Source organism: Acipenser ruthenus, chromosome 30 (assembly GCF_902713425.1).
Source record: "Acipenser ruthenus chromosome 30, fAciRut3.2 maternal haplotype, whole genome shotgun sequence".
NCBI lineage: Eukaryota > Metazoa > Chordata > Actinopteri > Acipenseriformes > Acipenseridae > Acipenser > Acipenser ruthenus.
In genome coordinates this window covers 2,288,242-2,303,102 of record NC_081218.1, presented here as the reverse complement: position 1 = coordinate 2,303,102, position 14,861 = coordinate 2,288,242, and the positions used below count along the sequence as shown (strand labels likewise).

Sequence of the window (14,861 nt, the reverse complement as noted above, 5' to 3'; positions counted from 1 at the left end):
GATGCAGCAACCTCAAACTAGGTCTCCTGGAACCAGGGTTCAAGCCAGTTCCTCAACAAGCGGCTTTGAGCTGAAATCTCTTCAAGCAATAACATACACCCTACTGCAGGAATCTCAAACCCTGGTCCTGGAGAGCCGCTGCTGGTTTTCTAGGTGTCTTTACCTCAATGGATAAAGATCTGGAATGCATGTTAATCTTGACTAATTATGCCAATAATAGGTTCCATTAAGTAACTGAGAGCTTGGTTGAAACAAAAAACCAGAAGACCAGAGTTGGAGACCCCTGATATTACTTCTCAGATGGATCGCAAATTACTTACTCTTAAATATGTGAGACGACCAAACTCACTGGTGACCGAAGCTGGCTTTGAAACCAGTTTTTTAGAGCGGAAACGAGCCCACAGCGCCACCTAGCTTGAAAAATCATACAAGTATATACAGCTACGGACTGTATATAGAAAGAATGAACTAATTGTGCTTCATAAAGTCGAAGGAAAACTGCTGAGTAATGTTACGTTAACATACTGAACTACATAGCGCTTTGTAGTTTTCCATATCCTGAGAAGAAGTTAACATTTCGAAATCTAACATGAAATACTACTGTGCTACTATTATGGCTTCCGGGGGACTTTTGCGATTTCATTTTGTAGTTTATTTGATTACATGATGGCAGATAAAATAGCTAAATTATGTTCATATAGTTTATTTTTTTATTATATCTCAATCTTAAAATTCTAGGCGATGCAAAACTTTTGGCCAGAGCAGTACAGTTCAGTCGAATTCTGAACTGTCTCGGATCTGAATTCCTAGTCCCTTTAAGGACAGTCAAGACCCGTCTGGAGAGTGATGGGGGAGGTGCAGTGTCACAGAAAATGAACTTTACAATCAATTTAAATGCTAGAGCCGGTGAGCCAACACTCATGCATAATGTACTGTCCTCTCCTCCCAACCCCTGTATCACTCAGCAGGGATTAGGAGGGGTGCAGCTGGGGGGGTGGGGAGTCCTTTTCCTACATCCTTTGTGAGGGGGGGGGGGGGGTATTTGTAACAGGAGGAAAAAACACCATGCATTTGAAAAAAGAAACAGACCTGATTCTCAAAGCCTCACTAGTGTTATTAGCACATTTTCCAGCAGAAACCAAAATTGTTATTCAACTTCAGACCAATATATATTATATTAGAAAAACCAAATGCGCTAATGAGTGTTTTGAGTTGAGAACATTGCTCTAGGTGTCGCTGAATAGACACAGCGTGACACAACGTGGTTGAAATGAAATTAATAAGAAGTGTATTTTAATAAGATCAACACATTAGCTGGTGTCTTCCTGAATGACAGCTTTGTGGCAGCTGCCCGGCGTGTAATTGTGCTTCTGAGAGCTGATGTGGTCTCGAGGAGACAAGTAAAATAAAATGCAGAGGAAGATGCTGTCTCATCACCTTGAGAGAACACTGAGTCCTCGGGGAACTGAGTGTTTGTACAGCTGGGGCCAAAATTTCTGCATCACCCTATAGAAATTAACTAATTTTGTAGTCCGTGAGTAAACTCCAGGTGGTCCGGAAACAACTCCCAAAATTCGGTTAACGCCAGTTCTTGCAAAAACCCATTTCTAGACAATCACACGCTGTGCTATTACCAAGCAGCACAGCAAACATCTTTAACCATGTGATATAGAATAAGATATGTATGCAGCCTGCATTTTTCCCCTTTCTGTTTTCTTTATTACGGGTGTGTTTATAATATATCCCCACGGATATCAGGACTGCTCAGTCCCTGACCACCTTTCGGCGCCTCCTCAAGACACACCTGTTCAGACAGCACCTGTAAACCTCACAACTCTCCACTATACTGGACTATATGGCACCCAATTGTATCAGTTCTTCCATCATCTTCAACTGCTCCACACTTTGCTGTATTCCACGGCTGCTCTCAATCATAATTATATTTTCTGTATCTTGAAATTAATAATAATAATAATAATAATAACAATAATAATAATAATAATAATAGTATATTACAGCTCCCTTTGATGCAATACCAAGCATCTTCTTCAAAGCTGCCATTAACTCAAACTAAATAACTTGCACATTATGAAGGCACATTTGTCTTATCAAAATTACAGGCTTCACAAACACACACACACACAACACTGGGCTGTGTTTTTCTCCGAGCTCGCTTGTGAACCCCGGAGGCCTACTGTACTGGCAGTACTGGTGATGCTAAATATAACCAGGTCACTTGGAAAGCAGGGTGGAGTTGCACGAAGTGGCGTTGTTGTTGTTTTGGAGCGTGTCCTATCCCGTGTAGGGTGCATTTATACAGGAGAAGTCATGTCTCTCACAAAGTCATTTCCTCTAAACTCTATTGAGTGAAACGGCTATCTCAAAGATAAAGGCAATGGTTGCTTATTTTTTTTTGCATTGTTTAAAAGGAAGTACATAAAAGGTATATATAAATAATACCTACAATGTAACAGTTCACCATGCCAGAACTGTGTATTACGTGAAAGTGACAGCATGCTGCAGCTGAATCCATCCCGTCCTGCTACAAACTAAATTTACTGTTTTAAACATGCATTGATCCGTTTCCATCAGTGCTGTTCAGCCGACAGCAGCCTGTGTAAATGACACGTGTCAGAGGTCCATCGGTTAATTACTATTATTTGTTTATTTAGCAGACGTCTTTATCCAAGACGACTTACAGAGACTAGGGTGTGTGAACTGTGCATCAGCTGCAGAGTCACTTACAACTACGTCTCACCCGAAAGACGGAGCACAAGGAGGTTAAGTGACTTGCTCAGGGTCACACAATGAGTCAGTGGCTGAGGTGGGATTTGAACCGGGTACCTCCTGATTACAAGCCCTTTTCTTTAACCACACAGCCTCCTAGGTTAATAGAGGGGGTCTTGTCTTGCAGGATCGGATACGATAGGATCTGCTATAGTGGTAATTAAGAGTGAGCCTCTATATAGAGTTTACTGTAACTGTATCATCTGCAAGTTAACCTAATGCGTGGAGGTTTTCCCTCTTGTCAGACAATACATTTCCTGAATTGCTTCCCTTAGCTTTCTTCAAATTAGATCGATATCTGGCGCACTGGGCAAGGTGACCTTCTCCAGACAACTAATGGAAGACAGTGAAAAAATTAAATAAAAAAAAAACTGCATAAAGCACTGCAGCCCCCCCGTGAGCCTCTGGGGAAGGAGGGGGAGGGGAGGAGTCTTTTTTTCAATTTCAGACGTTCTATCAATTTTCCTGATGTCACTTTTAATTTACGAGGCACTGCCGCCCGTGCTCCATTTTCTGTCTGGCTTTATAGATTAGTTTTCTGTTTTAAGATCCAGAATGTAAAATGGGACCTGCTACTGGAAATTGGGAAGGCAGGTTAATTAAATAGCAAACCGTCAGCAGTGGTGCAAGCGGCGAGATGGAAACTGGCAGAGCTTGAAATTGATTTTTTGATTTTTTTTTTATTATTATTATTATTATTATTATTATTATTATTATTTGCTCCTGGGGTGTCTTTCTGGGTTTTTATCACTATTTATCAAAATTGGTTTCTTTCGGGGTTACAAAATAAACAGCACTCAAAACCAAATCATGCACAGTTACACAGCGCGGAAATGACGATAGGACCATGCAAACAATGCTTAATGCAATATTAAACTGCAAATATATTGGAAAAAATGTAGACACTGCATACGGATGAATGTATATACATTTAAATTGCATACCTTCTTGTAAATGCAAAGTTATATGTATTTAAGGAGAATGGTTCTGAATATATTATTATTATTATTATTATTATTATTATTATTATTATTTATTAGCAGACATCCTTATCCAGGGCGACTTAGTCGGAAACAAATACATTTCAAGAATCACAGTACAAGTATTAATACAATTAAGAGCAAGATAAAATACAATGACTTCAGTTCTAGTAAGTACAAGTATATGACAAAATCAGGTTAAAATATATAAATATATAAAACTTTCATTAGCCAAACCAATCAAGTAGAACTCATAAGTTCTGGCAAACACAGTTGTGCAATACTAATAATGTTAATTTTTTATTTTTTTTATTTTTGATGACTACTTGTGTCAATGCATTGATGATCTTTCAGGGAAATCTAATTCATCATATATTTCCAGGGCCGTTTCCATAGAAACAAGAAACCAATTACAATATAAAAGCGATGAGGAATATTTAAATGTCTCCGTACAGGAAAAACCAAGAAAAGAAAAGCAAAGTTGGTTCAAGAAACTTAATACTTTATTCTCAAACCCGCCTTTTTAGGAACAGGACACCGAACAGAAACCTTTTTTTTTTCCAACACCTCCTGGGCTCACCGTAGCTGAAAAGCGAGCTCCCGATTTCCTTTACATTTGTGAACCACTTCCTGTCGCAACCGGGAACAACAGGATGTAGGAAGCAGGTGTTCTGAGCTGAGGGACAAAGGTTGTATGAAGCAAGCGCTTAATGTGCTTTCAAACAGGAAGCACGGAAGACAGGAATTTGAAAGCTTTTAGTGTCGTTTTTTTTTTTTGCTGATTTAGAACAGTAACAGCTCCAGGAATGTAAGTCTTCTATCTCCGAGTCCATGAGAAGTAACAATAACACTAGTTACTTGACAGATAGGAATGTGTTTTTTTTATGTTTTTTTTAAAGAATCAGTTAAAATACTCAATTCAAATAAATGTTATTACCTACTGTGCGTGGCTTTTAAAGGGATAATGTAGTAGAATTTCTGCATTTTGGTACAGGATTTCTGACAAAAATTGAAAAAAGTGTCACATTTCAAAATCTAATCTAAATATACCGTACTGCTATTATGGCTTCCGGTAGACTTCAGCGATATCGTTTTGTAGTTTCTTTGATGACATGATGTTGAATAAAAGATGTAAAATTATGTTCATATCGTTTTTTTTAAATTATGTCACAATCCTAAAATTCTAGGTGATGCAAAACTTTTGGCCAGAGCTGTAGTTCTTGCTGTTATTTTATATGGGCAATTCTCAGGAAAACATAAAAAATAAAAAAAAAAACTCCAGTCTATATATATATATGTATAGTCAAATCTGCACCACAGTGCAGCTCTATAGTATTCTCTATGGGTTCAGCTATAGATGCATTGTTTGCCACTAAATATACCTCCTTACATTAAAGTCAAAGCTAACGTGTCCATAGATGTGTTTGCTTTTCTTATTAAAAATAACGACGAATCAAAAAGAGAGAAAACAAACAGAGACGATCTCCTTGAGCCTCCGGCAATTTATTAAAAGGATAAACGACACGTCAGACCCTCCCGTGACACTTCCATTAACCACAGAAAATAAATAAGTAAGTAATCTATGTGATAAATCACCAGGCAGGGACGCCTGCTTTGCCCGCACAGTCCCGATCAATGAAGTGTAATCAGCTGCTGGCCGGTAGCAATGATCTCTTCGAGAGATGAGGAGTCAGATCATTTCATTGTCTAATTGACCCCTCTGGCGTCACCCTTGGGACCCTGAACTCTACAGCAGAGTCCCAAACGAGGGTGAGCTTGGTGTCACCCAGAGAGCTCTCACGCTCCGGTAAGCACCTCGGTTCAGTTCAGTGTTTTTACTACAAATGTCTACAGCCAACGCCATAAGTTTTGCAACACCCTGTAGAATGAACTAATTCTGCTTCATAAAGTCGAATGAAACTTGCTGAATAATTTTACGTTAACTTGTACTGTAATTCTTGATATGTATTTTTTGTATACAACTGGGTAAGGGCGTCTGCTAATAAATAATAATAATAATAATAATAATAATAATAATAATAATAATAATAATAATAATAATAATGAATTAGATACTGCTTTGTAGTTTTCCATATAGTTAACGCAAAACTGACACAAATTGAAAAATGTGACATTTCGAAATCTAAAATGAAATACTGCTACTAGTATTATGGTTTCCAGTAGACTTTTTACGATCTCATTTTGTAGTTTCTTTGATTACATGATGTTTTTATATATTTATTTATTTTTTTAATCCTGTCTCAATCTCAAAATTAGAGGTGAAGCAAAACTTTTGGCCACAGCTGTAGATATATTATTAGAATCCTAACATTTCGCCTTTTTGACGTGTCGTGGAATTCAGAAGCCGAAATGTGCGCTATGATTGGCTGAAAGATCCTGAGAGTTCCATAATGAATCAGTGAAATAAAGAGGGGGGGGTCTCACCTGTTTGATGCGGTCAGGGTTGACGGTGGTCTGCGGCTGCAGGATGCTGACCGGCTCACTCTTCTGGGCGCTCTGGGGCATTTCGCGCACCTTCTCTGCGATGAAGTTGTGGACGCCATTGAGAGCCTCCACCGTGCCCTGAATAAGACAGACTCTCTCCGTCGTGCCTGGGGGGAAAGAGGGGGGTGGGGAACAGGGAGCGTTCGTTATTGAGAGAGAAGCCAGATTTTTTAGAAAATACATCAGGGTAGCTTGTGTATTTGAATCAAAATCCATATCCCTGAAATAAGAGGAGGTTCTTTTCCATAATATAAATAATCATATCTCATTCTTTTCTAAATGAATCATTTCTCAAACAGAATTTCTTTCTTTCTTTCATTTTAAAATGGTAACCCTTTAAGGTACAAGCGACACATGTGTCCCACAAATAAAATGATGCTGACTTTCTTATTTTTGCAATGAGGTGCACTGAAGCAGACATTCATTTTTTTTAATGGCAAGACCTAAGGGCACTAACTAATAAAACTTGTTTTCAGCCTTTAAAGCTCAACCGGTTGACGAAAATCAATCAGCTTCACCCTCCCTCCCCTCTGCTTCTCTTAATGTGCTTTCACTGAGCACTTCTGTGGTCAGCCCAGCCAGGCTATTAATACTGTGAAAATGAGGAGTCTCTCGCCTCTCGTTTGTTTGAAAGCTTTTAGAGCTGGTGACAGCTGCTGTCCCGGGACTGATCTTGGGAGAAGGGAGCGAGCGCGCTGTGGGTTATCAGAGAGTCCGACATTGCCTGGCATTGAGAAGGAGTAAACTGGAACTATAACGGGCAAGGGCACCTTTCAATATGAGGGTCCCGGTCAGGTGTTGTGCGACGCAGTGCTCCCTCGTGGAAAGATGCACATGCAGAGCAGCCCGGCTCTTTTGCTAAGCAGTTAAGATGCTTGCAGCATCGGGCACAGACTCTGTCTAGTTACATGATATTATTTTGGCAAACAAAAGCATTATAAGGTTTGCATTTAAGTCGATACCTCTGCATTTTAACTTATTATCAATCGCAAGATTGAAAAGGTTTATTTTATTTTTGTAAAAACATAACTTTGTATAACTTTTTTTTTTTTTTAAATACACTAGATAAAACAGGTTACAAAGATTCCCAATATGTTTAAACATTTAGTATTATTATTATTATTATTATTATTATTATTATTATTATTATTATTATTATTATTATTATTTATTTCTTAGCAGACGCCCTTATCCAGGGCGACTTAAACATTTTCAAGTATTAATACAATTAAGAGCAAGATAAAACACAATGACTTCGGTTCTAGCAAGTATATGACAAAATACCATTCAATAACGGAGCAGATAACAGTGTCAGTGATAGTTACATCAGGAAAAAATTAAATACAAAATACTACATTTCCATTAAGAAATCTCTTACAAGTACAGCTTTACCAATTAAATACGTAGAATACTGTTAACAAACAAACACAATAATATGTATTTTCTTTTTACTGGTTTTACATTAGACGCTGAGACAGTTTAGTTTTTTGATGCGGGTTTGTATGACCGTACTGCTGCTCCGTTGCCCTTCTCAAGGTTACACAGAGAGACGTGGGGGTCTTAACTGTCTTGTTGTTTCTGTGTCACGCTTGGGAGAGCTGTCCGCTTTGCCCTGGCAGAGCGCAGTGACTCGGAGAACTCTGAAAGGTGAGGCAGGAATGTGTCACGCCCTGTTAGAGTTATGGCAGGTTTTGAAGCGTTTTGTGTATGTAGCACCTGCACTGTTATTAAGGGCTGATGAATTTGTTATCCAACTTCCCCTACAGAATCTGTGACAACATCAACGGTGACGGCTGGTGCCCAAAAAAATGGTGGGGGGGGCAGAACAGCAGTAAAATCTTATTATTGCATACTCTGGCTGACTCTCTTTATCTTAACGTTTTACTCCAATTCAGCTGTTAAACAGATTTTTTCTACTAGTCCAACATAGTTTATTTTAATAAACTTAACTGTTGCCCACTGCCAGCGTATGTTTAAAAATGCACTGTGCACGTCATTGATATCGCATTTCGATTTCAGGACCACTTTAACATACCCTGCGTAAAATATTTTTGAAACAAATGTGTAGTATGCCTACGGGGCCATATTTTCAAAGCGTTTGCTCCAGCACTCTCAATGTGTTTTGGATCTCATTTTGTAACATTAAAGTGATTTTTTTTTCTCCTTCCAAAAAAACAGGTTAATTAACCCTTTCATGCAGGGGGACCTTATATGGGGACGTACAAAACAAACAAACATATATATATATATATATATATATATATATATATATATATATATATAATGGGGACATGCAGAAGATGCAAATGTATGATGCCATTTTATTTCAAAATTTTCAGTGAAAAAAATATATTTGTCCAAAACATTTCCTGCATGAAAGGGCTAAAGAATGGAGGAAACACCCTCTGTGTGTGGTGTTGAAAGGGGAGGTTCGTTCAGTTTCAGACCAGAATGGGTTAAACCAGCTTCCTGGCTGCAATCAGTTAAAGTCTGCATCCTCTTCCGAAGTGATTTTGGTTTTCCAATCCACCCAAGTTTAATAAAAAATAAATAAAACAAAACCCTAATATATGAGCCTACAGGGAGGGACTGCGTTTGTTTCACTGGAAAACTACACAATACACTGAAAACCCAGAGGACCCAATTGCTGTGGGGTTAGAGAATTTCACAACTGAAGCACTGCACAGTGAAATGAATGAACTACAAGAATATGAACCCATGTAAACATGGCAGAGAAATTTGAGAAGCCTAAAGATCATGGTTATCTTAACCAAGGGTGCCACCTCTGAAGTACAAAAAAAGGGACCTCTGAATGGAAAATTGTTAAAAGTTTAAACCCTCTGGAAATGCTACAATCATCCGATAGGTAGCATTGATAATATTACTATGATAGAATTGACAGCCGGGATTGGCATAAGATGAAAAATGGGGGATAAGATTAAAAAACAGGATATTTTACTGTCCCGGGAAGTCATATTGAAATCCTGTGACACCTTCAAAAAAAAACACGATGATTCAGGCAGAACAGGGACAGATGGCAACCCCCCATTTTAAGTAATGTATTCTTGTTTAGATTCACTTTTTAAAATGACAAAGTCAAAAGCAATCCTGTGGCCTGAATAGAGCCCTCTAAATTAATTCGGTAGAGTGTAACCATTAACCTGTCCCCCCAGCAACGCGTCCACTTGAGAAAGAGTGCCGCACCATGAACTGTGTAGGAGGCTGTGTGGTCCAATGGTTAAAGAAAAGGGCTTGTAATCAGGAGGTCCCCGGTTCAAATCCCACCTCAGCCACTGCCTCATTGTGTGACCCTGAGCAAGTCACTTAACCTCCTTGTGAGTTCAGGCCTGGCCTCAGAATAAATGTTGCAATAAATTCAAGACTCTCAAGCAGAAATCTAAGGTAAAACTCAGCTAGGGCCTTCTTCAGTACGGACAAAATGCTTTTCTGCTTAACAGTGTTTCTTAGAAGTTGTAGATGTTAAGTACTGTTAAGAGTGAGTAATACAATACACAGAACTCCCAAGGAGAACAACAAAGACCTGAAGGAAATAATGAATTCTTTCTTAGTGATGTCATTCAGTTAGATAAAGGCTCCCCCGCCCCTCCCCCCTTAAACAAACTCAGCAGGAGCAATGAGCTTCATTCAGTCTTGATTTCAAATGCTGAGATAATGCCGTCACCATGGCAACTGGGCCTTCTGAATGTAAACAGCTGAAAAGATGCAGTTTCTCTCTCTCTCTCTCTCTCTCTCTCTCTCTCTCTTACTTTAAAAAACATAAGAATAGTTATTATTTCTTATAAGATTGCGTTTCTTTATAGCACCACCAAATATCTTTGCTGTGTTAAATAAAGCACAAACATTACTAAGAATACCTTAAAATCAATACATCTTTAAAAGCTTAAAACTAATCAAGTCCGGTCTTAAGTTTCTGCCACAATAACATGACTAGGTAGCCTTAGGCAGCCCATTCCATACCCTCACCACTCTCTGTGTTTAGAAATGTCCCTCTATCCTAAGTCTATCGCCACTGAATTTCCCAATGTGTCCTCTGGTCCTGGTTTCCGTACTGCTCTTAAAGTAAATTTTTTCAAGACAATAACCCACCCTCGTCACCCGGGAGTCACCTTCCAGCACCTTGTGGAGTCCTGTAGTGTTGAGGCATGATCTGACCAAGCCGTGGCCCAGCCTGATATTAAGTAAGGTCTTAATAAAGCGGCCAGGCACTGTATGCAATTCAAAGCAGTCAGAAGCAGCTTCGCCCATGCAGTGTCGTGACAGCGGCTCTGGGGTTTTTGCCTGGCTGTTTCTTTAGGTCCAGGATATTCAAACAGGAAGACCTGCTGGAAATATCCAGTCCTGCATGGCTGGGTTTGTGGGGCTGGCTAACCGAAAAACTGAAACTGGTATTGTGGGTTTGTTTTAAGCATTGGGTTTGCGTTCCTCGAATTCATAAGCGATCGATTGCGGGGGGGCGGGGGGCGGGGGGGATAATCCAATGGTGGTGTTAATAGCTGGTTTGATCTCTTCAAAACCGTGTCTTTTTCCCAGGAGGAGCTTTAAGGGGTCGGTTAGGAACACATTAATACTTCTTTATTCCTCGCTTTACGTGGATCAGAAAGTGGCAAACACCTGGCTTTCCAAACAGTCTTTTTAACCAAGACATCTTAGAGCAGCTGCGAACCGAAGACTGAGGCATTTCAGCAAGTGGCCAATTTGCACTGGCTCCCTTGTATGGAGGTTGGAAATCAACGCTGTTAGCTGTCGACGCTTTGAGGACATCTGCCAATATTTCCACAAGTGAAAGAAATTCCAAGGGTGTCAACTGGCGATTTGCGACGATTAGCATCTATCGGCGCCCTCTATCTGAGTGAATTTATTACTGCCTCCCCCAGCCCCTCGACTCTTACCCCCTGGGTCAACTTTCTTCCCTCCATCCTAGTCCCTCAGCTCGAACCACTAGGCCACACTGCTTCCCTCCCTCCTAGTACCTCAGCTCTAACCCCTAGACCACGCTCCCTGCCTCCCACTCCTCTTGTACCACTGAGCCACGCAGACTCACGACTGCACAGTGAAACAGGTAGCAAAGCTGCACGGGGCAGGATGTTTTGTTTCCAAATGAAAGTCAGTTTTGGAATCAAACCCTTTCCTTGCTCTGCATTCCCTAAAGGCACGTCAGGAAAGCAGCGTGCGTTTTTTTTTTTTTTTTTTTTTTTTTCAGAAGAATTGATCTTTTATCTCTGGCCCCTTGATAACATGTTCGGAGTAACAGACAACCTCGAGAAACGAAGGAGGAGGAGAGAGGAGAGAGCAGAGTGAGGCCAGGCCTGAACTCATTTTGCTTCACAAAGTCGAAGGAAACCTGCTGAATAATGTTATTATTATTATTATTATTTATTTCTTAGCAGACACCCTTATCCAGGGTGACTTACAATTGTTACAAGATATCACATTATTTTTTACATACAATTACATTATTTTTACATACAATTCCCCACTTATACAGTTGGGTTTTTACTGGAGCAATCTAGGTAAAGTACCTTGCTCAAGGGTACAGCAGCAGTGTCCCCCACCACCTGGGATTGAACCCACGACCCTCCGGTCAAGAGTCCAGAGCCTTAATCACTACTCCACACTGCTGCCCTAACATATTGAATTACATAACGCTTTGGAGTTTTCCCATATACTTAACAAAAAAACTGACAAAAATATGAAAAATGTGACATTTCGAAATCTAACACAAAATACTACTGTACTACTATTATGGCTTCCGGTAGACTTTTGCGATATCATTTAGTAGATTATTTGATTTAACTTTTGGCCATAGCTGTAGATTCATAGGGCATACGGCACATTTCAAAAGTTAAAAAAGCAACAACACTTTTTCGTGTTTAATGGCAGTTGGTGAGTACAATCTCTATTGCTGTGATTCATAATAAGTCCATATGTTTTGAGTCGGATGTCTCTTATTATAACAAAATCATATTGCAGTTTGTGCTGCCTGAAGTTCATATATTCTGTTATAAGAACAGATACAAACACCATCGCTTTTGCCACCAATTCCATTTCAAGGAATTAAAACATGTCCCACTAGCTAATAATATGTAATGGATTTTAAAAGCACGGTCGGCTCTCCTTTGAAACCAAACAAACTGCTGTGCTTCAGGGGTCTCGATGCTGTGCCCTGTGCTATTGTGCCAGTGGCTGAGTGCCTCTCCGTACTGACAGGGAGAGTTAATTAGAAAGCCCACCCTGATCCTGCCCTAATTAAAGAGAGACGCAGACTGTGCTGGAGGAGCCGCTCCGACAGCTGAGGGCTTTGGCAGCCTTTGGGGAAATTAATCAACGAAACGGCTCTCAATTCAACCGGGATTAGAGGGGAGGCAGCTGTGGGTTGGGTCAAACACTGTGGGATGGGGATGAGGATGGGGATGGGGGTGGGGGTGGGGGGTTTGACTATTGCAAAATGATTTGTATCGATTAATTGGGATCCAGATGCTGGACACGGGATTCGAAAGACCTGCCACGTCAACAGCGTGTAAGTATGTGAGGCACTGTCGTTAATGATCGCTAATGTATTAAGCTGAAAGTCTGTAGTCTGTTCTCTAGACCTGAAAAGATTACGGTAATGCTTTCTGTGCATCCTGCCACTGCTGTCGCTTTAGACCCTGACTCCTTTACGTGTGGCTGAGTTCTGGTTTCGAGGTCCCTCTGGGATAAATACAGAAGGAGTTTTGACAGGTCAAAAATCTAATTCAAAAAGATATTGTTGCCTAATGTAAGAACTTAATGAACCATGAAAGTCTGATACCTTATTTTGCTGTAGCGTTTCGCTCCCTGCACAGCACCTGCTGTTTATTCCTTGTGCGCAAGGTGTCATGGAAAACTGCAAAATCTCAAATACAATCCCGTTGCAGTCTAGCGGTGACACGCATTGTGTTTTTTTTTTTACTGCACAGTTCTCTGATTCTGTATTCAGCCTCTTGCACAACAATCTGCACCAAGCCCCCCTCCAATGCTGAGCTTGATCACACACTCTCGCTCGCTTCGTGCTGCCTGAAGGGCTCCCGGTCATCTTGCTGTCACTTTGATAAGGGCCCCCCCAAGGGCGAGCGAACACACAGCCTCACAATGCTGGCTTTGTCTCCTGTAAGGTAATGCTCCTCCTTCAGTCCCTTCTCAGCCCATCTCAAAATGCCCCAGCAGCATGCATGCTGTCAGAAAGATGACCCATTACTGTAAGATGGTTTTAAGCTGTTTTTATTTAAACAGCTCATTTGGGGTGCTGGCTGAACCCATGGCGACCTCACATGGGGACAGATACAAAAAAAACCCCTCTTCTAGTCTTTATATATATATACATATATATATATATGGGGACACATGGAAGACGCAAATGCCCCCTACGTAAAGCAATGAAAATAAATTGAAAACATTTTCAATATAATATTTTTTATTATGTTTCCAGCTATATTCAATACTTCATGCAAAATAAATGTACCTTTCATTGCTATTTTATCATCTTACAAATCAACATTTTAGTATACATTTTTAATCAAGGTTTTTATTGACACATTTTTTTTGGTAAGGCTTTATTTTGAGTGGCATAAATAAGAATTTAATTCACATTCAATTAACCATTTACTGAAATTGTGTTGCGTGTTTTAATAAACAGACAATAGATATGCCATGCATGTGTGTATCTATAATTATACTGCCCTTGGAGCTCATATTTCATATGCATGTAGAGCATAATTATCTCATGTTTGGTGCTAATTTTTCACTGGGCAATAAGTTGCGAGTCTTAAAGATATGGATGAAATATTCACTAGTTATCTTAACAACAGAAGTACAATGAGTAAATGCAATGAAACCACTTTAACAGTGTGCAGTAAATGCATTGTGGATGGCTTTAAGATTGATAATGTTAGGTGGGCTGTCTATAGAACCACCCCTCTCACTCACTGCAGATGGTACCCCCCTCCACAACGATGAGGTCACAATGTCAAAGACTCCATTGTCAGTGAGAGTACAGGACCTCACCCCATTGTTCCACTAACTGTTTCTTTTCCTCTACCAATCACACGCCCTGTATTTATGAGTTCCATCAGAACCTTCAGGGGGGCTTCTGTTATTAAAATGCACGCTCGCTCTCACGAACGCTGAAGGACCGATTGCTCGATTGTCTGATTGATTCGAGGCAGCTTGCATCAGGAGAACAAGAAACGCTCGGAATAAAAAAAAAAAGACGGAGACTACAAACACATTGCGTAGCTTGCAGCTGGAAAAAGTCTTTGTTAGTGTTTAGCACCAAAAGAAAAATACTAGCTTTGACAGAGTCCCACACATAAATCAATTACAGTACACAAGACAAAAAAAAAAAACGACTACTGTGTTATGCTGCATTAATATATAGTTTTACTTGAAACTACATTTCAAATGCTGTATAAAACATAGATACATAATGAATTATATTATATTGCAGTAGTCCATATCATGATACTGCATTAGTTCACTTACATCGATCACTGTTAGAAATGCATACGGTTTTTAATATAAGAACATAATTATATAATGCTACAGTGGATT

At 39.8% G+C, this 14,861-nt stretch overlaps 1 protein-coding gene across 1 annotated transcript in view; it reads right to left on the bottom strand.

Annotated features, from left to right (window-relative positions):
* The window catches only part of LOC117394490 (RNA-binding protein Nova-1-like), a 40,755-nt gene that overhangs the window by 14,396 nt on the left and 11,498 nt on the right, over positions 1 to 14,861 (bottom strand). Inside the window, exon 3 of the mRNA XM_033992831.3 lies at positions 6,213 to 6,379. Coding sequence (XP_033848722.1) covers positions 6,213 to 6,379 — 167 coding nt within the window. The remainder of the gene's footprint in view (positions 1 to 6,212; positions 6,380 to 14,861) is intronic.